Source organism: Dendrobium catenatum, unplaced genomic scaffold (assembly GCF_001605985.2).
Source record: "Dendrobium catenatum unplaced genomic scaffold, ASM160598v2 fragScaff_scaffold_974, whole genome shotgun sequence".
Lineage (NCBI taxonomy): Eukaryota > Viridiplantae > Streptophyta > Magnoliopsida > Asparagales > Orchidaceae > Dendrobium > Dendrobium catenatum.
The window spans coordinates 1,634,968-1,659,323 of NW_021319436.1; the positions used below are offsets into that span (position 1 = coordinate 1,634,968).

The window sequence follows — 24,356 nt, forward strand, 5'->3', positions numbered from 1 at the left end:
ATAAACAGTTGAGCCATTAAGCCATCCCAAACCATTAAGTCAAATTATTCTGTGCGGGTTCGGAATCGTTCTGAGGTGAATCTGAACAGGTCACTTCACTCCCATCCCGGTGCATCTGGTGGATGCGCCACGTCGCCCCGACCTTGGTGCATCCTGGTGACGTGGCACGTCCGGATTCACCTCCAAACGATCAGGACACCGCACGTAATAATTTGTCAACTAATAAACCCATATAAAAATAAATAATATTTTATTAGTTACTCTCATGAATAATTTTATTTAATTTAAAATAATATTATTCATTTTTTATTTTAAAAGAACAGTATTATTCCATCTCTTTAAAAACCTTAAATGTTATATAGTGTAGCTTTTTACCATGAAAAATTACCTTCCAACTTCAAAGAAGCTATTGCAATCAATTCATTGATGTTTCTTTCATTAAAATGGTATTAAACTTTATTTAATATTAGGGTCTCATATATCACATTTGTATATATTATGTTAATAGAATAATGAGAAATCAACTTTATATACTTCAAAATAATTATAATTAATAAAAAAAAATTGTTCTGTTATCGGGATAAGTATTCTCAAATACACATTTCAAACAAAAATATATGTTTTTTATGCTTGTATAATTCTTAAAAAAATGACATTTTGTCCTTCCGCACTTTCAGGGTTCTCCAAAGGCTTTTGAATTATGGAGATCAACTTTAGAGTCTAAATGATTTTGTTTGATTAGCTCTAAAGCTGAGCATATGAAGTGTAATTTTAGTAGTAATATATCTAGTGGGGGATTGTGACTTTTGATGATCAAGTTATTAGTAAGAGTACTCATTTTAGGTATCTTGAGTCTATTGTTTAGAGTGAGGGTGAAATAAATGATGATATTATTTGTAGAATTCAAGTTTGGATGGTTGAAGGGGAGGAATGCAAAGTGATTGTCGTGTGATAGAAAAATCCCTATCAAACTTAAGAAAAAATTCTATAAAATGGTGGCGAAACATGCAATGTTTTATGATGCAGATTGTTGGCCATTAAAATATAAGCATAATATAAAGGTAAGTGTTGCAGAGATAAGGCTGCTAAGGTGGATGAGTGGCATTTGCTTAGAGACAAGATACGAAATGAGCATATACATGAAAATGTTGGAGTAGCTCCAGTGGAAGATAAGATCAGAGAGAGTTGACTTAGATGGTTTGGCCACATAAAACGATAGTCTTATGATGACCCAATTAGGAAAGTAGATATATTAGATTTTGACTAATGTTAAAAAAGGTTGACTTAGACATAAAAAGAATTGCTTAGAAAATATTAGAAATGACCATTCTTTATAAGATTTAAATGAGAGAATGATCCTTAACATGATACAATGGTGAAAAATGATTCATGTAGCCAACGCCACATAGTGGGATCAAGGCTTGATGTTGTTATTTTCATTGCATTATATATTATTTATGATATATGATAATAAATTATATAATTAATTATTGATACTTTGTGTTCATTTTAATGTATATTCTAGTATATTATGCAACATAATACGTTAATTTTATGTATAAGCATGTATGAATAAATAAAATATCTTAGGGCATGTTTGATTTGAAGTATTTTTAGTGAAAACTAAAAGGAATATAGAGATTTTGAAAACTTAAGTATTAAGTTGGATGAAAAATAATTGCAAAACAATATTTGAAATGTTTGAAATTTATCTTTAGTTGTTTTTTTTTTTTTTTTGTAATATCAAAATGATCAAAATCAAGCAATTTTTAAATACACCGTATCACTCCCCATCTACAGCTACATCTAACGGACGAGGGACGACAAATGGATCATGATCGTGAGGATGATCGTTCAACTTCGTGATGAACATGTCAGCTCCATATTGATTTCTGGTTTTCGGGTTTATCCAAACCCGATCTGAATTTGCAATCAGTTCAGGATTTAAAATTTGAACTCGACCAACTTTCCAAATGGATTAATCAGAACTCGCAATTTTTAGATCATGTCAAATTTTGACACCTCTACCATCCGACAATCCCTTATAACTTCCCAAGATTGCCTTTAAATATTATAATTATGAGTCCATAGTCCACTTCCCTCAATTATCACCTCCCACCTACTCTTACATGCGTTCAAATAAGCCCTCCAACATGAAGTACAAGCGCAAAGAACCAATCTCATTCAGAAATTATTCTCCTCCATAATTTAACAGACACAAAGCAATTCCTGACGCAACGAAAAGCAAACTCGAGTAGATCATTCTTCCATTTGCGCAGAAAAAACCTTGTGAGGCTCATGGTGCAGTAGAAAGGAAGAGAAGGGAATGCTTGTGTCGGAAGATAAAACGACAAACCTTGATCTAAGCGGAGGCAGGCAACCTCCCAGCTCATGATTTGATAGTAGCAAATAGCAATGATCCCGATCAGTTTTGTGGTAATAAATAATAATGGCGAGATTTTTTATTTTTATTCTTAAAAATAATTAAAGTGAAAATAGTATTTATTTAATTAATATTTTAAACTAAATAATCAATAAAAATAGATTATATTTCAAAATAATCATCCAACTTTTGTATATAATTAAATTTTTTTCTATAATATAATATTGCTCAAATTTATTCAATTGACTATACAAATGTCACGACCCGACCCGACGGGGACGGATCCCACCCGAGCCGGATCCCGACCAGCTTAACAAACTAACCAGGATCTGGCTTTGGAATTTGCTTACTCAACTGAATCTTCCAAATATTATACAAAATAGACCAGATCTATTAAAAATATCAAATGCAGCGGAACAAATCGTCTATATTTTTCTTTCTTTTCCTCAAAACAATCATCTACAATACAGTACATGGCTGACAGAAAAAAATAAGCAGAAAGAGTCATGACTGTACAAAAATCAAAAAGTACAAAAGTACCTGTCACAGATCAGACTCTGAACTCTAGTCCAAGACCTCTTTCCCTTTCCCAGAACCTAAAAACCACCAGAAAGCAAGGGTGAGCTCAACAGCTCAGCAAAGCAACAAACCTCCAATCAAAACTCTCAGAATCCAAAACCAACATATCAGACAAATCCGTACAGAAATCAGAACAGAATCGGACAGATATCAAATCGGACAGATCAGAACTGAACTAAACAAATATCAAAACAAACAGAACTGTACGGAAACAGAAGTCATATCAAATCAGAAACAGAACAGATCAGACATATCAAATCAATAGAATCAGAATCGTACAGAATTCAGAATTCAAATCCTATCGGAACAGAACAGAATCGTGTCAGAATAGTATCAGAAATCATATCAGAATCAGAAATAAAACAGAAATCATTATAATATCACATCATAGCTGATAGCACTTACAGAAATCAGAAAATCAGATCAATCACATCAAGAGTACAAAAAATCAGATAATATTTAGTTCAGAACAAATCTTCCTTCCAGATATCATAACTTCCCCTTATATCTCCCTTGTGCATATAGCACCCCTCTTCCCCTTATAGCTCCCTTTTTGTGCATACAGCACCAGAACTTCCGCTTATGCCTCCCATTTGTGCTCACGGCACGGACGAACCTGGAGCAGAACTGATATTACAACAAAATTGATCAAAAATAACTTATCTTAGACAATATTAGAATCAATTTTATGCAGAAATAAATTTTGACCAACTTCATATTACAATAACAATATAAGGGACTATTTTGAATCAATTTTGTATAATCAAATGATTAAATTAGGTCAGCGTGATAATCTGAGATTAAATTGCCATGCATGAATATTCTAGGGACTATTTAAGAATTTGTCTAATAAAAATGAGAATCCATATGATTCTATTGAAATAAAAAAGTTGATTTTTGGTGAAAAGAAATTTTAAAGAGAAGAATTAGCTATGAGCAAAATAAAAATCAACCACTTAAATTTGAGCAATTTATATAATGATGTATTTTTTTTAATAAAATGAAGAAATATTTTAAAAAGTTAAATATTTACTAATTGTTAAAAAGATCATGATTCTGGTTGATTTAAAATTTGATATCATATAATCTAAATTAATTTTTATATGAGGATCCGATTTGAAAATTTTCCATCTATTTTGTCCTTTTATCACAACTAAAACAAATATAAACAGAGATACATAAGTAAGAGAAGCTCACTTTTACATGAATATATTGGACATACGGGACAGAGCTTCATGGACTGTGTCTGAGTGTCTCCTTCTTTTCTTTCCTCCATCATTTACCCCTCTTGAATGCTTCTTTGTAATTAACTTCATCTTACTAAAGAGAATAAGAACTGTCTTAGGGATCCGGATCCTAAGGGCAACTCCAATGGAACGGCCGTTCTTACTTTGCTCCAACTAACCGTCATTTTTTACGTCATTTGATGGCGTATGAACAGTGCGACGCCAATATTGACGTTGCACTGTTCATCTGCGCCATTTTTTCTTTCTACCAAACTTAAGGAATGACGGTTACAAGGCAAAATGGTGTTCGATTGGAGATAAATCACGGCATTTTTTGGTTTCCCTATATTTTGGAGTGAAAAATGAGATTTTCAGTTGGAGATGCCCTAAGACATAAGAGGTAACTTTATCTCTAATAAAGGAATTAAGCTCAAAATTATAAAGTACGAGAGAGAATAAATCTATTAAAATAAAAGTGAAAAAAATGGGGTAAGGGTAGGCTTCCCAACATAAACATGCTGACATTTAATTAATCAATGACACTTACCAGACAATGCACATGCAAATAGTTTAGTGCCGGTTTATCTTATTTTATATCATCTCCAACCGAACTATATATCATATTATGTGAACCGTGAATCACTGCATTCAAACTCTAAATCTCAAGCAAAAAATTGATAGGTAAACAGTGCAACGTCAATATTGGCGTCAGACTGTTCACCTACGCCAAAAAAAGTGATTGTCTTCGCACTCTACTTAACTTCGCAGGAAGCGCACGAAACATGAGAGAAATGAATACAATCGCAAAAGAAGCGCACAAAAAAAGAAAAATGAAATTCCATTGGAGATGACCTATCGCATTTTGAAGTTTTATGATATTTTAGAGTGGAAATGAGGTTTTATGAGCGCACATGTTTCCAAAAGAACCATGAAAATACTTGATACCAGCCCCTGTGTATTGTTGCTGTAATGCCTTGCTTTTGGAACCATTCCATGTGATAGATATGTTATAGATAACGCCTAATCTGCTTCGACAGGGAAGAAAGCTCCAAAAAAACATACATACTTTCAGCACCAGCATGGTTATAAAGCCAAAATGAAAATCACAAATACAAAGTTGTAAACACATTTTGTCTCCATCTAATGATACCTGAACAAGAAAACGCCAAATTCAATAAAAAGAAAAGGAGACAGACAGAATTATTCACCAAACCTTCATTGCACTTAAGTTACCAACTTATTTTTTTGTTTGTATGGAAGAAACAAAACAAAAACTAAGCTTTGGGATACATTTGAAGCAAAAAAATATTCTTAGAAAATATTCAATAATACAGAAGTGGTGAATAGTTCTATGTGCATTACTTAGGTTTCATTTGAGATAGTTTTCTTACTGCTTCTTAAACTAAATTTTTATAATAAAAAATTGATTTATAAAACAGTAAGAAAGTCATCCCAAACGAAGCCTTAATCTTGAATCAGATGAAGAGTGTACTGTTATGTTTTTCGTGCTGTTAAAAGGAGAACTAGTGGAGTTCCTCCGCAACCTGGAGAGAATGGAGAGTCCTTTTGGAATAAATGGTGATGGCAATGGTGGCAGATAAAGCAGTAAAGAAGCCAAGCAAATCGTAGATCAGCTGCTGCAAGGACAGAAAACTTCCACCGTCAGTAGCATCTGCAAAGCGCCGCAGCAACCTTCCGCTGCATATTCATACAGAAACACACAATGAGTACAAGGATTAGCCATCTTCTTCAGTTCTTTGGAGGCAATATTTATCTACTACATACGCTCAACAAAAACTAGAATAGTCAAAGAAGGATTAAATAGCAAGAATTGTTGAGTTATGCATGTTTGGTGGCTGTTTTTGAGGATTCTTGTCTTGGAGTATTGGGCCTAGATTTCTAGGGATCGGGAGAGAATACCCTCCTCTCGAATTGAAGATCTATTGTATCTGGTTCGTTTCATCGTTTATTTGATTTCCGTTAATCAGAAGGTGCTGTTTTTTTCTGAATTTTCCCATCCGAATCATGTTCGTTTGCTGTTTTCTTCTCTCTTGTTAGGGATTATTTGGATTTCTCAAGTATTTCCTAACACATATCTTAGAACAATCATCTAGGGCTCAATCATCAATATTAAGTGACTGAATTCAACTAAAGAACCTAAGAAGTTGTGAACCCATTAAGAGAAGTCACTCGAAGAACTTGTCAATTCACCTCGAGTACCCGTTGACTGACTAAAGGTTCTCATCAGAAGAGCTTGTTGAGGGTACTTGCTCAATATTCAACTGCTTAGAGTTAACTTTAGGCATAACTCATGCATGAAACTACAAGTTATGATGAGTTCAACCTATTTATTTTTTATATTAATCGTAAAAAATTGTTAATTTTGTAGTATCAACCTTGGCCTCCAGCAATTAAATAGGGGTTAATGGATGGATGCAAACACATGAAATCTGATGCAATTAAATGAAAACCTCACACAAAATCTTTTTTTTTTTTTCCCTTAATTGTTTCTTTATAACTCAGTTTGACTCACTTTCTATTCAAAGGGGTTTGACTAAGTTCTTTGTAGAGTGATTCTATAAGATACTTTATGAGACTTCGCTTTTCCCACTTCATCTTGCACAGCAGGCGCGATTCATTTTCTAGTAAAGCCCTGAAATTCTTTACATATTACTTTGGATCCAACATCCTATTTGATGTATTGAACATGGTGCATGTCTAAGACCAGGAAAAAAAAAAAGAATCGTCTCTGTAATACCTAGTGAAGCAGGACACAGTGGCGCCTGTTCTGACTTCGACTGGTAAGGGCATCTCCAACCGAAAACTTCATTTTTCACGGCAAAGTAACGCAAAAACTCCAAAATGGCGCGGGATGCTCCAATCGAACGCCATTTTAGGTGTTTTTGAGAAGGTAACGATCGCTCTCCCTTTCGCGCGTTTTTCGGGTTGAGAGAAAAAATGGCGTGAGTGAACAGTGCGACGCCAATATTGGCGTCGCACTGTTCACCTGCGATTAAATGGCGAAAATTTTGGAGTTCGGTTGGAGCGAGGGAACGACTCCATACAGTCGTTTAGCGTTCGGTTGGAGATGCCCTAAGGGTAAGTCTGTGAGTGTTCTATATGCATGTGATTATCTGAAACTGTTCTGAAGCGGGTCTTATGGGTTTTGTGTGCATGCATGTAAAATGTGGAAATTTTCTCTTGGGAGCTCCACATCACTGGATTGTCAGTGTTACGGCATTGAGCTCTTTAATGATTTTGAAAAAATATAACTAATGTTGCAACCCTGGGGTCGGGCGCTACGACGTTGCAGAGTTTGGCGCTGCAGGGTAGAGCGCTACGACGCTAAGTCAATTTTTTATAAAAATATTAAAATCCATCTACTTCTCTTTTAAATTAAATCACCCCCAAACGTTTTGATTGAGAGAAAGCGTTTCTAGTGAGAGAAAGTTGAGTTTTTGACAATTCCAGTCCATTTTTTGCTATCGGCCAAGTTTGAAAGTTTTCTAGATCGAGTAAGATAATCTAATGCATTAGTCATTTCATTCTATTATATTATTAGTAGCACAGATTTTTCAAATTCTTTACTTACATGTACTAAAATCATTTAACATAAATAATGATTAGTATATAACAGTTATAATAACTATCCATCAACTTAGTATACTCATAGTGTTTATATTTTGTCACATTCACTCTCAATACAAAAAACTTCAAAATACTATAAGATACATAGGAACCTTAGACTGAATGATTATCCTATAAGTTTACATTTAAGCAGATTAGATGTTATCATATTTTCAATGCAACTAACACATCACCATCTAAAGAACTTACAAAACATTGGGATTGGAAAACAATCCTACTTATAGGAGATATAGGGTCACCTTTACAATTGTTGTCATTATCAGTTATCTTAAAAACTACAAATATGTTACCACATGATGCACCTAAAGTTATAATACTCCTCCACCTATACAGACACATGGAGTATTGTCCCTCTCACCTCATTACAATATTTCTAACTCTACAAAACAAAATTCATCAAGTGAAGAGCTAATGCAGGACAAATAGGGTTCACCATATCACAAATAAGGGGTAATCAATATATTATTTTATTCCATTATATTTTCTTTTATTCTATGATGTGGATGGGATCGGCCATGCAAGAATTGAATGGAATTTTAAATGTCAAAATCATTCTGGAAACATTAAATCAAACCAAAATTGAAGATTCCAAATTAAAATCAAAGATTTTATTGGATCACTCAATTTTCTAGTGATCAATTTGTTTCTAAAATTTTCATGGAGGGGACCACATGCATTTTTAAGAGGGATTTTGTGGAGAAAAAAATTAATGTTTTTCAAAATAAGCTTCCCTCTTTTCTTGTTTCTCGCATTTATTATTGGTATCCTATGATTCAATGATGAAGAGATATTTGTTTGATTGAAAGAATTAAATGCTTAAGCATGGTTGTGAGCAGACAGTTTTTGGGATTAATTTGAAAACCAACCATAATTAAGGTTTAAGAACCTTAACATATCCTACTCTCCCTCTCAACGTGCTTTCATAACCCTTCGCCATGTTCCCAAAGCTTTGGATTCCTTCTCCCCCATGCCATTTAACTGATCAGAAGTTAAAAATAATATAAATAATTAAAAAGATTGAAACTAAAGTAGCCAATTTCAAGGAAATAGAAAGAAAAAGAAAAATTAAAGTGAGAGAATTAATAATCCAAAAGATGATTCCTCCATTTTTTTGCCATTCAAAACAGTGCATGAAACTTGCACCTTGGTTTCACACTTTTTTAAGGTGAGGACATGAGATATTATTTGTCCAACTTGGATCAACAAGTAGGACAGTGTTGTAGATCAGCCTATTACTATTTATTAATTTAGCATGGTTTGGATCCAGAATAAGATCAACTAATGGGTCACCTAAGATATGGGTGTCACGTGCTGGGTTGTTGAAGATGGCCTATGGTCAAATAAAAAATGTGGAAGCTAATAGAGATATTTACCCTTTCATCTACTTATAAGTGAATAAAATCAAATATTGCTTTGTTATGATGCACTGTTGCCGTTAGCTTCACGAGTGTTTATCGAGGCAACAAAGTGTTGACAAAATGCATTGAAGGTTTTGTAAAACCATGCAATATATCTAGTAAGCGTCAACAAATGCTAAAAAAATTGGCAAATCGTCAAGGCAGAATCAAAAGATAAAATGTTAGATGACAAGCTTTAGATTTGTAGAGTCGTTCTTGTGAGGAGGAGGTTGCGAGAGCAAAGTCAATTGTAATATAAGCCTTCTTAGCCATCGTATGATCGTTCAAATTTAACATATATTAAAGTGATTAGTATGGTGTTTTTACACGTCCTTCATGTATAGATATAGCAAAATTAAAAAATTCTTTGAATGTGGTTGTGAAGGATCATATGGAAAAAGTAAAGGCAAATAAATAGTGCTACAAGGAGGCGGTACATTGAAGATAAGGAGAAGGTTTTGTAAAGCCATGCAATATATCTAGAAAGCGTCAACAAATGCTAAATAGATTGGCAAATCGTCCAGGCAAGATCAAAAGGTATAATGCTAGATGACAAGCTTTAGATATGTAGATTCATTCTTGTGAGGAGACTGCGAGAACAAGGTCAATTATAATATAAGCCTTCTTAGCCATCTCCATCATCGAGGATATATAGATTTCCTTTAAGTTGAATACTGATGCTGTTAATAAAATCAAAGAGATTTTACTAATAAAGCAAGGTTTTGACAAATCAAGATAACTTGCTATAACAGTATAGATTATTTTATAGGACATAAGCATGCAGTCATCAAGAAATATCAAAGACCAAATAATCAAGAAAAATTTTCCATTCATTTTATGAAACTCGAGGGGGGTGATTTCATAAGTCAGTGAGAATAAATGAATGCGAAGTCTAGGATTATAACTCCCTTAAAAAAATGAAAACCCTAAAAAGTATAAGCATCTCTTCTTTTGAGTTACTCCAAGAACCTTGTTAGGGTGAAGGCTATTAAAGTGTAGTCTTTCCTTATATCTAATGCATTTTCCATTAGATCAGCCCTAGCACTTTTCAAAAGATGCGCATCTCATCCAACTTGACAACCACATGATTGAACAATTTATCATGAAAACAATAATAATGGTTTCAACAATCATGCCCATCTTCATATCTTTAATTGATAGAGCAAAATAATCTAAACAACCTAAGCAAGATCTTGAGTATAAAATTTGGAGCAACCACCAAACATTTGGTTGAGTATTGTTGTCTTTAATCAAGGTTCAAATTCTTACCAAAAAAAAATCAAGAGAAAGCTTTGGTTTTAGTAAAAAAGAAAGAATAGAACAACTGAATATAAAATAATCAATTGGACATATAAAGATTTCAAATTGGTTGGTTCAATGAACAGACAAGCTCAATAAAAACTCAAAAAATGGCGATAACAGCTCTAAGGGTCTAATAATCAACATAAAAAAAATCAATACTTTATGAAGACTATTCTAACCTGTAAATTGTTATGAAAATCTCTGGCACTATACCCACCAAAGATCCACATATGTAGGGACAATAGCTCACATTTGTTGCCACAGATGCATAGTTGAAAATAATATATGGAAATGGAGAGATCCTTATTAATGTAACTGCACGAAATTGATGAAACCAATCTCCTGCACCAGCTAGTCTGATAATTGTTGATTCATTTGGCCATCTCTTCAGCCATTTCTATATTTTTGAAAATAATAATAAATATACGAGAACAAAAAAAAAAAGTGCCTCAAAGACAAATAAAGGAAGGAATTCGAAAGCAAAAACTAACCTGTATTCTGTTTCGAAATGAAGAACCAATCAAATACGGAACTGACATGCCAATACTTGAACCTAACATTATCAGTAGAAAGCCATAACCATAGCCAAATGCCATTCCAGCCATCCACATAGAAGGTGAAGAAGGTAGCAATATAACGGGAAATAATGCAATTGAAGTAAAAAGTAAAAATCCAAGAATTGGTATGCTAAATGTTGTTGATTCCCAGTTTAGAATAGGTACAATCACCTGCAAAGACCCATATGAGAATATTGCTCAAACAGGACAAAATAAAAATAAGCCAAATCTTTCGGCATAATCATGCCACAAAATATAAATTATCATAGAAATTGTAGGTTATATGAATTAATATGAGAAAATTTTATCCAAACAAAAATAGAAGTTTCAAAGGCATTAGGGCCATGGTTAGAACTGCCACTGAAAAGTTCATTCTTCCCATGAAAGTTAGCTTCTCCCCCTTTTCAGCTTTCAATTTCTTCTATTTTATTTCTTCCTCCCATCACTATTTTCTAAACCAAACCACCATTATTCGCCCTTTTCATCTTGCGCATCCCTACTTCTATAATCTTCCATCGTATTTTCTCTCTCATAGTTTCACCTCCACGCTATATTCAAACCATCCAAACCGACCACAATCTTCACGTCCTTTTGTTGACAAAAACTACGAAGGATTTCTTGGCCCGTTTTATAATAAGACCAACTAGAGTACTTGTACTCCTCCTTTCCTTGTCTTCCTAATCCTTTATTTGTCTTCGAACTCACACCCCTCCCCTTGTATCATCCTCTTTCATTCTTTTGTTGCTTGCTAGGGGATGGAGAATGACCATTTTCCTATCCCCAAACCATCATTTTCATCTCTTTTCCCCCTCCCACAACCCTTTAAAACCATTCAAACCTACAAATTTATAAAGTTTTCCATAGCATCATGTTAAACGGTGCTAGGTAGATTTCCTTGATACACCACAAATCTAGACTAGTTGGAACGTTCAGGCTCCAAAGTTTTCAAAATACTTAGCAACATCCTTATTTTTTATTAGTTCATTTTGGCCTCTTCTTGCCATCTCACACTACACTGCCAACACCTGCAACACCTCCCTCTTGCTATATGTCCTGTCTTTGCCCATCCAAATCCTTTTCAATTTTTTTCAAGTAAAAACCATCGAGACCTAACTTTAGTCAACGCAATATTGGCTCTTTTACCTAAATCAGGTACCATTAACAGGGTTCCTACTATTATAATCTTTTCAAACCCACATGTTCTATGATATTCTTCCCTTTCAACTATCTTGTTTTGGTTGGAGCCAACACCTTTTTGGTAAAAAAAGGCTGTTGTTTCATGAGGATAATACGAAGCATAATTAACAAAACACTTCTATCAGTTAAAATCAATGTAGCTTGATGCATAAACAAATCATTTTAAAAATGATTCTGCAATAAGCAATTTTCTTTATTGCAGTCGCCGCTGCAAACTTTAAAGTTCCAAACAAATAAAAAAAAAAAATCCTATATAGAGAAAAGGCACGGACCTTTCTTAAAATGATCGGTCCAAGAAAGACAACAATAGCAGCAGTAACTATTGCCAGAAAAATACACAAGAAAACCAACTTCGTCCACCATAACAAAGAATCCCATTTTGTTGAAGTTAATTGAGCTTGCACCCCTATTACCACATCATCTGACTGAACCAATCCCACATAATCCCCATTGGCATCTCCCGTTCCCCCCCTCGAATGGGCAACAAAGATATCATCAATGGCTTCCGATGGAAGAGTCATCTGCTCGGCACAAGCTCAACGCCCGTAGAAATAAAAACTTTAAATAGCCAATGTAAAGGATAATTGTTCGGGAAAGTAATCAGCCATGTGTCCTCGGCAAGATTGAAGGAGAAGAGAAACCACTGAACGTCATTTTTTTTCCTTCGCTGCACGCCAATGTTGCGGAACCGTAAAGATGCCGCCAGGGAAATGAAACCCTAGATCTCAAGATAGAGAGACAACGGATACAATGAACGGTAAAAATGGAACTGGTCTCCTCTTTAGAAAAGCACGGCCATTGCTCATAGTCAGCTGTAAACCTTCCGGAAACAGGGAATTTATCAGATCTGGACGCGGACCGAGCGGGCGATGGCGAGTTCCAAACAAAATTAATAAATAAATATATAATCTTATTAAAAAAGCGATTGTGAGAAAGAAGATGACGCCAAGAAATACAACGAGGAAATTGATTTAGGACGAATACAGCCATACAGGTTTCTTCGTCGCCGGCCATGCTCGATCGAAATTATTATTTTTTTAAAAAAATCTGCAGTAGTTCCTTCTTGCCTATCACCCCAAAAAACAAAAATATAATGGCCCGGCGCATGAAGTTTTAAGGCAAAGCGAAAGGATATAAAATATTTTCCAAAAAAAAAAAAAAAGATAGAAAATTAAATGCATATTACTTCTCTCCTGAAATCTAATGTAGGACAAGAATAATAATTTTATTATACTTTTTAAAAAATAATCATTTTAAAAATTATTGTGTTGTCATCATCATATAGTGTTGTTATTATCATCACTATTTAAAGACGAAAATAATTAAGTTTTCATCTATTATTCAAATTTGAAAGAACTTCTTTTCATCTTAGGAGAAGATTTTTTTTGTTTCTTTACAAGTTTTATCAAATGTAGAGCAATCAAAGAAGGTTACAACCGTCATGAAGACACTTCCCAATTGCATCTTAGGAGTATTTGCATCTATATTGTAAGAACTTCTTTTCATCTTAGGAGAAGGAGAGAAGAGAGAAGAGAGGAGAGATGGGAGAGAGGAAGAGGAGGGAGGAGAGAGAAGTTCGCCTTCGGAGTATTTGCATTCATCTTCCCAATTGTGAATGTTTCTCTTATCGTACTAGGTAACTCAAAACTTTCTTTTATTTCTAGTGATTATGAATTTCAGTTTTCTATCTCTCCCAAATCTAGCTAATGCATTATTTTTCGTTGTAATGAATTTTCACCACATAACTTTTAATATATGATAGATATAACCGTTCTAAACATTTTGATATATTTATATTAAAGTTTCACGGTTTATTTTTGAATTTACAAGCTTTTAACTAAGACAATCAAGATAAAAACATGTATAAAATAAGTAAAAATAATTGTATTTAGTTTGGAGGTGACAAACGTAACATGCACAGTAAAGCAAAAGATTTGGCATAACATGCATACGGTATAACTTATATGACATGCATGCATACTAACATGAGTACCGTAATGATAAATATGCCTACTAATAACATATAATAATGCTCAACATGCTAATTGCACTGGATACCCATATAATACATTATGCATATAATATTATTACGATGTGGCATATGCATGTGTGTATAATTGCAAGAAATGTTGGCTAGTTATAGACTAATCCATGTTGGCTGGAGCAACATATCTTGCACAAGAGGATAAATTATTTTGTGCGGACTCCGGACACAGTTTTACGTCCGGAGGCTAATCAGGTGCAGCCACATCAACAGTATCGAGCTTGGTACCGAGCAATACCGAGCTGTGGTACCGAGCATAGGTGACGTGCCACATTCTGAATGGTATTCAGACAACGTTTGGCATCCGCACAAAATAATTTTTTTGTGCAAGAGGGTGGGTCAATAAATTTTCTTTTAAATAATAGTTTATTATGTAATCCCAATATAAGAAACAAAAATAATATATAATGTATAAGTGGATAAGATACAACAATGGCCATGAGTGACAGTTCTTACAATATAGCCACCTAACACATTGATACATAATATGTTATGATAAGATATAGAAAAATATCATAAGATTAGTTAGATGTTTTGACTTGCATTATTACAAATGTGTAAGTGCATGATACACCTGATATATGATATGATGATTGGATGATTAAAAATAGCATGAACATGCATAAGTCATATAATACATAAATGATATGATAGGACATAGAAATGATATTTATGTGACATTCATGATACCGGCATGCATTATATTATCTTATATGATTTTTATAATAGTTTCATTATAGCATTGTTCCTAGTAAGTTGTGATAGAACTAAGTCAATAATTATTGATCTCTTTCATTATTATGATTCATACTGATTGATACTATTCATGTTTATTACAACTATTTATATTGATATGTTCATATGCATATGAATCCATGATGACTATGATTTGCTATTGATTTGAACGATTACATGCTTATTATCATGATTTATGTGCTTTGGGGGTAATGGTAGGTTTGGATAATCTACCGAATTTTTGTTCATTGTGATTTTTTATGAGCAAAGACCATATGAAATGAGGCTAATCAGATCCATTCTTGATTCATGTATTTCTACTTACAAGTTTATAGTCATAAAAATGTATTAAGATAAGATGATTTAAAAAATTTATTCATGACTACTATAAACAATTCTTTTGAAATTAATATACATATTAAGATGAAATGAAAGATAAAAGTTTACTTCCATTGTATTCTTATTTTATATGGATTATTATTAGCGGCTCTTGTAGATGATTATAAGATCTAAATCGATAATTTTTCAAATTAGATTATGGGTATCATAATATAGTTTATTATTCATATGAAAAGAAAAGGTCATTGTTATTCCTCGGTCAGCTGAGAACCAAGGCAATTGTTAGGTATTGCTTTAGTTATTGAAAGCTTGCTCATAAAATAGTAATGCATCCTTTTAGACGTACTGACTACCTTTTAGACTTCGGCTTAATTTTTCTTGAAGCAACTTTTCAGTTCAAAAATTAAAATTTTTACGCTAAAAAATTGCTTCATAAAGCAGTAGAAAAATCGTCCCAAACAAAACCTTCATGAATATATTTTGAAAAAAGCATCTAAAAAACCTTTCTTCCTTAAGCCCTGAATAAGTACTTGTGAGAACTGAGCTTTATTCCATGCTTCATAAGAGAAGTTCATAAGAGAAGAGTGAGGCTTTATTTGGGACGACTTTTTTATTGTTTCTTAAAGCAGCTTTCGAGAAACAGTAAAAAAACTATCCCAAATGAAGCCTTAAGTCTCAATGAGTTCAACAAGGTGGTTTTCACAATTCTTGCTCTTGACAAGAACATCACCTATGTTTCTCCCATTCTACAGTTGATTTTTACCCACTAACTTAAAGTAGTTTGCCCAACATTCTCGTTTGGGACCACGCGGGTTACGGGTTGACCCAACCCTTACCGCGAACATGATTAGGTTCGGTCGTCCGTCCAACTCCGTCGTCGAGGTCAAGTCATTGTCGCGTGACTCGTGAGTGCGAGCTTGCCGCTTGTGATTCCGTCAACAAGCATGAGTCGGTCGAGCTCGAGTGGCCAACGGCGAGTGCATCTATCCCTAGTGGCCTAGCCGTCGAGGTAGACTGGCGAGTGGCGACTAGACACTGGTCTGGTCGAGCTCGAGTGACCAACGGTCCGACGTCCGAGTGCAGCTCAGTGACAGCAACGTGGTTCAGCGTGCATCGACTGAGTTGCAACAACGTTCGAGGCATTCGACATGCAACATTGCAGCTGCAATATGGCTCGATTCCACGAGAAGTCCGACCTGAACTTAACTTAAACGGGTCAATCCGACAACCTGAGTTTGATCCAAATTGACCCGAACCCGACCCGAAATATAAACATGCCGAAAGATAGGACCCGAACCCAAATTTTTCAGCTCGGGTTTTCGGGTCGTGTAAAAAATAGTCATCCCTACTCACAAGGGTATGACAACTCTACATTGGTCCATTATATTTGAGTATCTTTGGTTACCTTCTCTGCATGTAAAGATCACCTACATGACACTCTTTTCAGAACATATAACAAATTCACAACATTTCCAAGCAAAATATTATTGATAGCAATTCAACTGATAACATTACAAACAAAACTTGATATGTCTACACAGAAGTACATTCCCAAAACAGTCATATAAATAATAATCATCCAGAACCTAATCCAGAACAACCTAATATCGACCAACTAAAACAAATTCATCATCATCAAGAACCTCCACATCCCCATCTCCAACAAAATGCTCTCTTCCAATTCCTTCCACTATTCTAACAAACTCGATTCTCTTCGCAATAGGAAGTGGAACATAAGGCAATCTAAAAACAGGCCTGATCACCCCAAGCTGAGCTAGAGCAGTATTAAGGCCTATAGGATTCGGCTCGCCAAAAAGCCACTTAATCAAAGGCATCACCTTGGAATTCAGTAATGTATTCTTACCTTTGAACATAAGCTCATACATCAAACCTGGAACAAGATTGCTCGTCACAGATATGACTCCAACAGCCCCATAAGCCCACCTTGCTTCATGACACTCATCATCATTGCCACTCCAAATCGCCATTCCTCCATCCACATATTCCCTTATCCTATCATTTCCTACGCATTCCTTGACGCCAGCCATATTAGGATTTCCAGATATTTTACTTATAACAGTTGGAGGAATATCTTGTCCAGTTCTTGATGGTACGTTATAGATGATGGTTGGTCCCATGGAAAGAACAGTTTCAAAGTGAGAAATCATACCTTGCAAAGATGTTTTGCCATAGTAAGGATTGATGTGGAGGGCGGCGTGCATGCCGACGGCAAAACCTTGTTCGCTTGCATGTATTGCCTCCCTGGTTGAGTTGCTTCCAGTGTTTCCTATTACTTTGATTGAAGAGCCAAAGCAATTGACGGTGTGTCCAATGAGCATTATGTGTTCATCCCAACTCATAAGGTGGCCTTCACCTGTTGTGCCTCCCACAATTACACCTTGTGCGCCATTCATAATCTGCATGTTCATTAAGGCATCATAGGCTTCGAGGTCGAATCTCCCATCAGGTAAATATGGGGTCTTGATGGCTGTTATTAATCTTAGACCTTTTATGTCATCCACAGATGTTCTGTAGCAGCATATAAGACACAGAGACCATCACCAAAGATGAAAAAAAAAAAAAGCGGAATTTACATACATACTACCTTATATTATTTTAATATCAAATATGTCACTCATATTTCAATTCTAACACTCATATATTTCATTTCTACCACTCATATTTGATATGAAAGTGAACAATGAGTGGTATGTATGTAATATTAAAATTTTAGGTGCTAGATATGTAAATAGAGTAGTATATAGTGGTATGTATGTAAATCCCTAGAAAAAAAAATGGAGATTTTTGATGGGTATGGCAAAAATGAAACATGATTGTTTACAGGGCTATAAAAAGGGAAAAAAGTGTTTAGTTTTAATGGCGGACAGCTAAACCTACTTTTATCAAAATTTATTCAAAAAAGTAGGAGCATACATTATCAAGAATCCATTCATTAACTAACGGTAAGAAAATTTCTATCATTATACAACAAAGATGGTTTGAAAGTACGGAATTAAGCAAAATAACTCGTCCGGAGAAGTAGACTAAGATATGTACCGGAGAAACTCAAGATGTCCAAAAACAAACCCATAATAACTGAACAAACGAAAACCCCAGATATTAAATTAATACAGAGCAAAAATAGACATTGGTCTCCATTGAGTGAAGTAGGAAAAGTAATAGTATGGTGTTACGCCGGCCCAGGAGGGGCCGGCTGGACCGGTCCAACCCGGACCGGTCCACTGCTACTCCAGGCGGAGAAAGCAGTCGGGGCGGAACACCGCAAGATCCACGTAGGCGGTTTGGGGGGAGTTTAGGAGGGAAATTTTGAATGGGAAGGCTGTTTTAGGAAGTTTATTATTGTCCTTTATGATTAATTTTGTATAATTGGGAGTTTGGGGGGGAATTGGGGGATCATCTTGAATTTGAGTTTTCTCTTTGAGATCTAGGTTTTGTTTTGGGCTCTTGGCTTCGCCGGAGACTTTGGAGAGTACGTTCTTCCTCTCGAATTGAAGAACAAATTGTATCTTGCTATTTGTTTCGTCTACTAGTAAAAATACAAGTCTTTGCTTGCGTTGTCTCTCAATATTCTCGCAATATTCACTGTTTTTTCCTGCGCATAGTTGCTGTCCACTGTTGGAGACAGCAGTTTTCTCCTTGTTCGGCTTCAGTTTTGGTTAGGAACTACTTGAAATCAAGTATTTCCTATCATATGGTCAAGAAAGAGTAAGATGCATTCAACATCTATTTGGTCACTGCACAACTGCAGTATGAACAAGTACCTGAAATGTCGTGAAGAATAGACACAACAAACGGTCTCTTCAAATTAATAAGCGAAGAATCCACACATATGATCTTAATTGAGTTAGGAAGGAAAATTATTAGTATGGAAAAGAAATTAAGATCCATCCATCTATTTCGCCTTTATGCAACTGTGGTATTAATAAAATACTTCTTGAAATGTCTAAAAATACCTATTTTTAACTTCAAGGCTGCGCATTGGAAGATGAAAATTTTGAGCAACGGCTGCCTCCGGAGATTTCCATACTCCAGTCCTGCATATAAGCAAGAATTGAAGAAAACTAAGTCATAGAATGCACACATAAAAAAATGAATATCAAGCGCAAGACATCAGATCAATGCAGGTGCCACTCAATGCATTATAGAAAGTTTCTTTCCATAAATTGTTTTTTTCTAATACAATATTTTTTTTCTTCTAAAGATAAAATATTTCACCCATATAACTTCAGATAATATATCTTATTTTTAAATGCAACAGTTTATAACTAAGACTCAGGTTGGTATGAGATAGGTTAAACCAAAGCAGAAAATAACCTCTCTTTTCAAAATAGCTTATTAACAAAGCTCAAATTGAATGAAAGAGCATCATGTATCATAGCACTTTTTTTTTTTTTTTTGGTATCATAGCACTTACTTTTAACTTCATTTGCTCCAACAAATCAACATTAGTTATCAAGCAAATATAACTTATGGTTGACCTCTAATCGTATAGTCAATCTAGATAATATTATAGCCAAACTTGCTGGTGGTGTTGTTGAGTTTATATTAATTCCCTCAAAATCATGGATTTTGCAAGACAAATAATTTTTAGGATTTGATCAAGATTAGATTATAAATATTAATGCAGATTTAAAGTAAATATAAAGGCAATATTATTGAGAGCAATATTCTAGTAATGTATACTCCTTTTTGATTTAGTGGAACCATCAATACTCCATGCGACTATGGATGTAGGCTTTTTAAATTCAACAATATACATCGTAACAGTCTATCTTGTATGCTCTATATGATTACTATGTGGTTCATCATACTGGTTGTTGATTGACTCTTCCACATAAAAGTTGGGATTTTTTTTCTAGCAACTGGTTTTAAAGCAAGGTCTGCGAAGAATACAATGGCCATGAAGTTTGATGCTGAAAATTTTGATAGCTAAACAGTTTTGGGCACTGTAGAATCAAGATGTGAGGGTTTTTAGTATAGCAATGACTTTTCAAGGAATCGGAAAGCATGCCCATATTTTTGAGACCATGAGATTTAGTTATATTTACGAGGACTTATCAAATATCATAAAGGAAATTGTTAAAGATTTATAGCTCAAACTAAAATTTTGTACATTACTAAAAGCCTATGCGACAAATGTATCAAAAGAAAAGATTGTATCTACTTTGCATTCAAATAGGTTCGCACACAAATCGCATCTAAATTATTTCAATTCTATTACTTAAGATTTAAGGAATATTTATGTAATTTTTTATAATGATTAAGGACCAAAGTTTGTGACAATCCTGCTATTTGCCTCCCTCTTAATATAGTAAATTATAATCAACCAAAGGGTTACTTTTTCTGAAGATTGAAAGTGCCTGAGATGAAAAATCAACTAAACGATTATAAGTTTAGTATTAAGATTAAGGGAGAGATTTTCTAAGAAGGTGTATACTTATAATCATGATAAAAGCAAATCTAGTAGCAGGTACAAGAATTAAGCTTGATTTTATCGCAAGTAAAACGAGCACATAAAGAAAATTTATCATGCATTGAAATAGGATCAACGTGCAGAAGACAATCGTAAGAAGAAAAATTTTTAAAATGTAAGGGTTGTTGTAAATTGGTCTATAATACAAATGTAAGTGATGTTCATGGATGAATTATGAAGATTGATGCAAAGAGCAATGGATGCTCAACTCATCATTGTTAAAATTAGGCGTCTTAATAAAAGGTTGCTTTTCAGTTACAAGTAATGCCCAATTAACTATGTCTATATAAGAAATAATTGCACGCAAGTTTGTTTATTTGGTCACTGTGAAGTTGAAAAGGCATGGTGGTGAGACTATGACATTGCCAAGAGTTACATATATACAGATCTAAAAAGAATATGATATCCTTAAGTGCTTTTAGTAATACAGGATACATGTTCTCTAGAGATGTTGAGGTCCTTAAGATTTGCAAAATTACATTATTTGTCTTGAAGATGAATAGAGTTAGTGGATGTGCTGCAAGGTGTAATTTTAGATGGCCCTGCTTTGATTTTATAAGGTTTACTAAAGCATTTTGATTTGATGAAGCATAATATGTTGATCTATTGGTTGCAAGAAAGGTTTTAGAGCAAAAGGAAACACAGGTTATGGGGAAATGATTGGGGAGGATCAAGTGCAACAATTTATGTTGCCAAATTATTTTAAGACCACTAGTGCCAAGTCACACCATTACAGCCTTTTGATCAAAGAGACAACCAAGTTGGGCTATGAAAACTTATAAATAAGTGCACTTTTAATATAGAAAGATCCATCTTGGAATACAATAGATGTGGTTTTGAAGCCTTTAGCGAATGTTAACTTAAAGCATCATCTAGACTTATTGAGGTTGTGTAGTGTTCATCCTTTTAGGCTGCCATACAAAGTTTTATCCATTCTTATGAAATTTATCATGCCGTCCTCCAAAAAGTTCAAAAACAATCTATAAATATTAAAAGGCTAAACTAAGCCCACACTTAATATTAGTGAATCACCTATTATGGGCCCAAGTTGACAAATATAACCTAAACCGTGAGCTAACCAAGTTAACTCATAAAAGTCTATGGTAGGCCCACTAGGCCTAAACTGATCTGATATAGCCTTGATCAGGATCAAAACATTGAGTAAACTTACACACATATTTTAAGCACAACTTGACTTAAGCTTAGTTTGCTTAACAATTTAATGAGCTCGAGTAATCCACGTTTCAAATTATGGCCTCTAGGCCAACCTAAACCAACATATCACTCTAATCCATATTGATAGACCAACATATCAATTTAATCCATATTAGATCAGGGATGATTCCTATTAAGCCATTAAGAATTAGCTAACTTATGAATTAAAACAACCAACTTGTTTGATTTTAAATAACCACAATCCACATTGATAAAAGACCAGGGTATTCAAATTTTAGTGTTAATGTGCACTTATGTCTTAGTATAACTGATTTTTAGAACACCTTTGAAGACCTAAAGTTGTGAGAGTACAATGGCTGATAAATTGAGGGCAACAAAAATAGATCCTTGCATGATTACCAAAATGAGCCTCTTATAATAGGGAACCCTAATATTAGACTCTCCTTATAATAATGGCCAATAAAATGGTATTAAAACTAGGTAATGAAAGATTTTGTGAATTTGAAGAATTTACAATTTGAGGAGTGATAAACAATGCAAAAGCGGACCTAAATTTGGTATTATCCAATTTTGAAAAGATTTCTACTGAAGACAATTTTTCCCTTCCTTACTCTTATTTGGACTTCACCTTCTGTTCCTTGCTATACTTTCCTTATTTTTTTTATCTTATCCATGCCTTAAGTTGCCTCCTTAATACTTCCTCCCTTCTTGATAAATTACAACACAAATCCCCCTTCCTTATTCCCTCGACCCAAGGAGGGAGAGATCTAAAGAAAGCAATGTTCTTCTAGTATGTGTGTGTGTATAAGAGAGAGAAAGGAGGCATATATGGTTTCTTAGGAACAAGGGCCAAGGGTGGAAAAAATTGCTAGGATTGACTGATTAGAGGGGGAGTGTGAGGGGGACAAATGGAGAGGGATAGAGCCACCATGCCAAGATTCATTTCATATCATGTAGGATGAATGAACAAATCCCTAAGATACAAACTACTAGATATAGACAAGAAAACCAAGGAAATTGATAAAAGTTAATATCCAATCATTCGCGAGCATAGGAGATAATGGAACACTCCTCTTATCTAGATAAGTTTTTTTTTTTCCATTTATTTGGATAAAGATACCTAAATCTAAATAAATTCAGATTAGGTTAAAAATAATACCATAAAATTAGCACTCTCTTTTCTTCAAGCACTCAACATGACTTATGGGCTTCATTTTGCATGCATGCATAGGTAGAGGCCATGTGAACCGTTAAAACATTAATCACTTAAACAGCATTTGGTCGGCAGCAAATCATTTTACAAAGAAATGTAAAAACTAGCTGAATGGATCTGAAAATATCAGGAACCCAAGCAGGCTTTGCATATATGAGGACACGCAGTTAATCAAAATGTGAACAACATTTGCGTTCATAAAGGCATGAGACCAATATATTATCATATCAATTCCAACTGGAGAAGGTATATTACCTCCTCAAATCATGCTGGAATGAACAGCAAAAATGACGCAGAGATCATACTTACCCAAGAATATATAAGGAATATTTATAGTTTAGTTTTCACTGCAAAATGCATCTATAAATCTAATCTTTAAGAACTGATAAATAACAAGTCTAAAAAGAGTTTTGAAATCGAAATTTGAGCAACCGAATTTAAACGCATTGTCTTCACTGCCACCGATATCATCAACATAAAGCTTTCAAGTGTGAAATAAAGCTAACCTCTGATTGCAAGTAGCAGCAGGACTCGGGGAATTAAACCCAAAAGTGAGAGCTATATCCCTCGCACCCCAACTGTGGCTAATCGACATGAAGGATGACATCTTATATCTCTTTCACTCCTCTCCTTGTTCCTCAAACCCAACAAAAAAGGAAGAAAAAAAAAAACATCAGGCGAACACGACCTTCAAAATAAGAAGCTCAGACAAACACTTCGAAGGGATAAAATCCAGGATCAATATGCCCCTTACCTCAAGTGAGCCTGAGGATAGATATATGGATAATGGAGAGGCAGCTCGCAGCGGCTGCCAAGGAGGAATAGTATAGAAGAATTGTGACTTCGGAAGGAGAATCCATGAAAAAGGTTAGGGTTTTGCCGAGATGACCCTGACTCCCGAGTGACACGAAAGAATTTGGCGTGCATCGGACCGGGCATTTACTGGCCTACGACAAAAAGTGGGCCCATTCAAATGTTCTTACTAATAACTCTGTATAATTATAATTGTTAATATAAAATTTTTCATTTCATCATTTTATGAATATCCATCACATAAATAAAAAAT

The 24,356-nt window shown here is 34.5% G+C and overlaps 2 protein-coding genes across 3 annotated transcripts; both read right to left on the reverse strand.

The window, feature by feature from the left end:
- Positions 1–5,382: 5,382 nt before the first annotated feature.
- LOC110101894 lies at positions 5,383–13,269 on the reverse strand. Its single transcript, XM_020829989.2, has 4 exons — positions 12,562–13,269; positions 11,027–11,263; positions 10,715–10,932; positions 5,383–5,886 (listed from the first exon to the last, which is right to left on the reverse strand). The coding sequence occupies exons 1-4, from the start codon at positions 12,808–12,810 to the stop codon at positions 5,712–5,714; spliced, it is 879 nt and encodes a 292-aa protein (XP_020685648.1). The 5' UTR covers positions 12,811–13,269; the 3' UTR covers positions 5,383–5,711.
- Positions 13,270–16,865: 3,596 nt separating this feature from the next.
- On the reverse strand, positions 16,866–24,208 carry LOC110101921 (4-hydroxy-tetrahydrodipicolinate synthase, chloroplastic). 2 transcript variants are annotated; one of them, XM_020830025.2, is made up of 4 exons: positions 24,045–24,208; positions 23,797–23,927; positions 19,382–19,462; positions 16,866–17,936 (listed from the first exon to the last, which is right to left on the reverse strand). In XM_020830025.2, the coding sequence occupies exons 2-4, from the start codon at positions 23,895–23,897 to the stop codon at positions 17,009–17,011; spliced, it is 1,110 nt and encodes a 369-aa protein (XP_020685684.1). In that variant the 5' UTR covers positions 23,898–23,927; positions 24,045–24,208; the 3' UTR covers positions 16,866–17,008. The 2 variants fall into 2 exon arrangements, with proteins under 2 accessions (XP_020685684.1, XP_020685685.1); XM_020830026.2 differs by having other exon boundaries at positions 23,797–23,920; positions 24,045–24,198.
- Between the last annotated feature and the right edge of the window lie 148 nt (positions 24,209–24,356).

Coding starts and splice junctions, on each gene's coding strand:
- LOC110101921 (XM_020830025.2), bottom strand. CDS start 23,897: ATGTCATCCTTCATGTCGATTAGCCACAGTTGGGGTGCGAGGGATATA. Junction 19,463..23,796: donor GCTGCTACTTGCAATCAGAG/GTTAGCTTTATT, acceptor GCTTATATGCAG/GACTGGAGTATGGAAATCTC. Junction 17,937..19,381: donor AGCCTTGAAGTTAAAAATAG/GTATTTTTAGAC, acceptor ATGCTGCTACAG/AACATCTGTGGATGACATAA.
- LOC110101894 (XM_020829989.2), bottom strand. CDS start 12,810: ATGACTCTTCCATCGGAAGCCATTGATGATATCTTTGTTGCCCATTCG. Junction 11,264..12,561: donor GACCGATCATTTTAAGAAAG/GTCCGTGCCTTT, acceptor GGGTCTTTGCAG/GTGATTGTACCTATTCTAAA. Junction 10,933..11,026: donor CATTTCGAAACAGAATACAG/GTTAGTTTTTGC, acceptor TCAAAAATATAG/AAATGGCTGAAGAGATGGCC.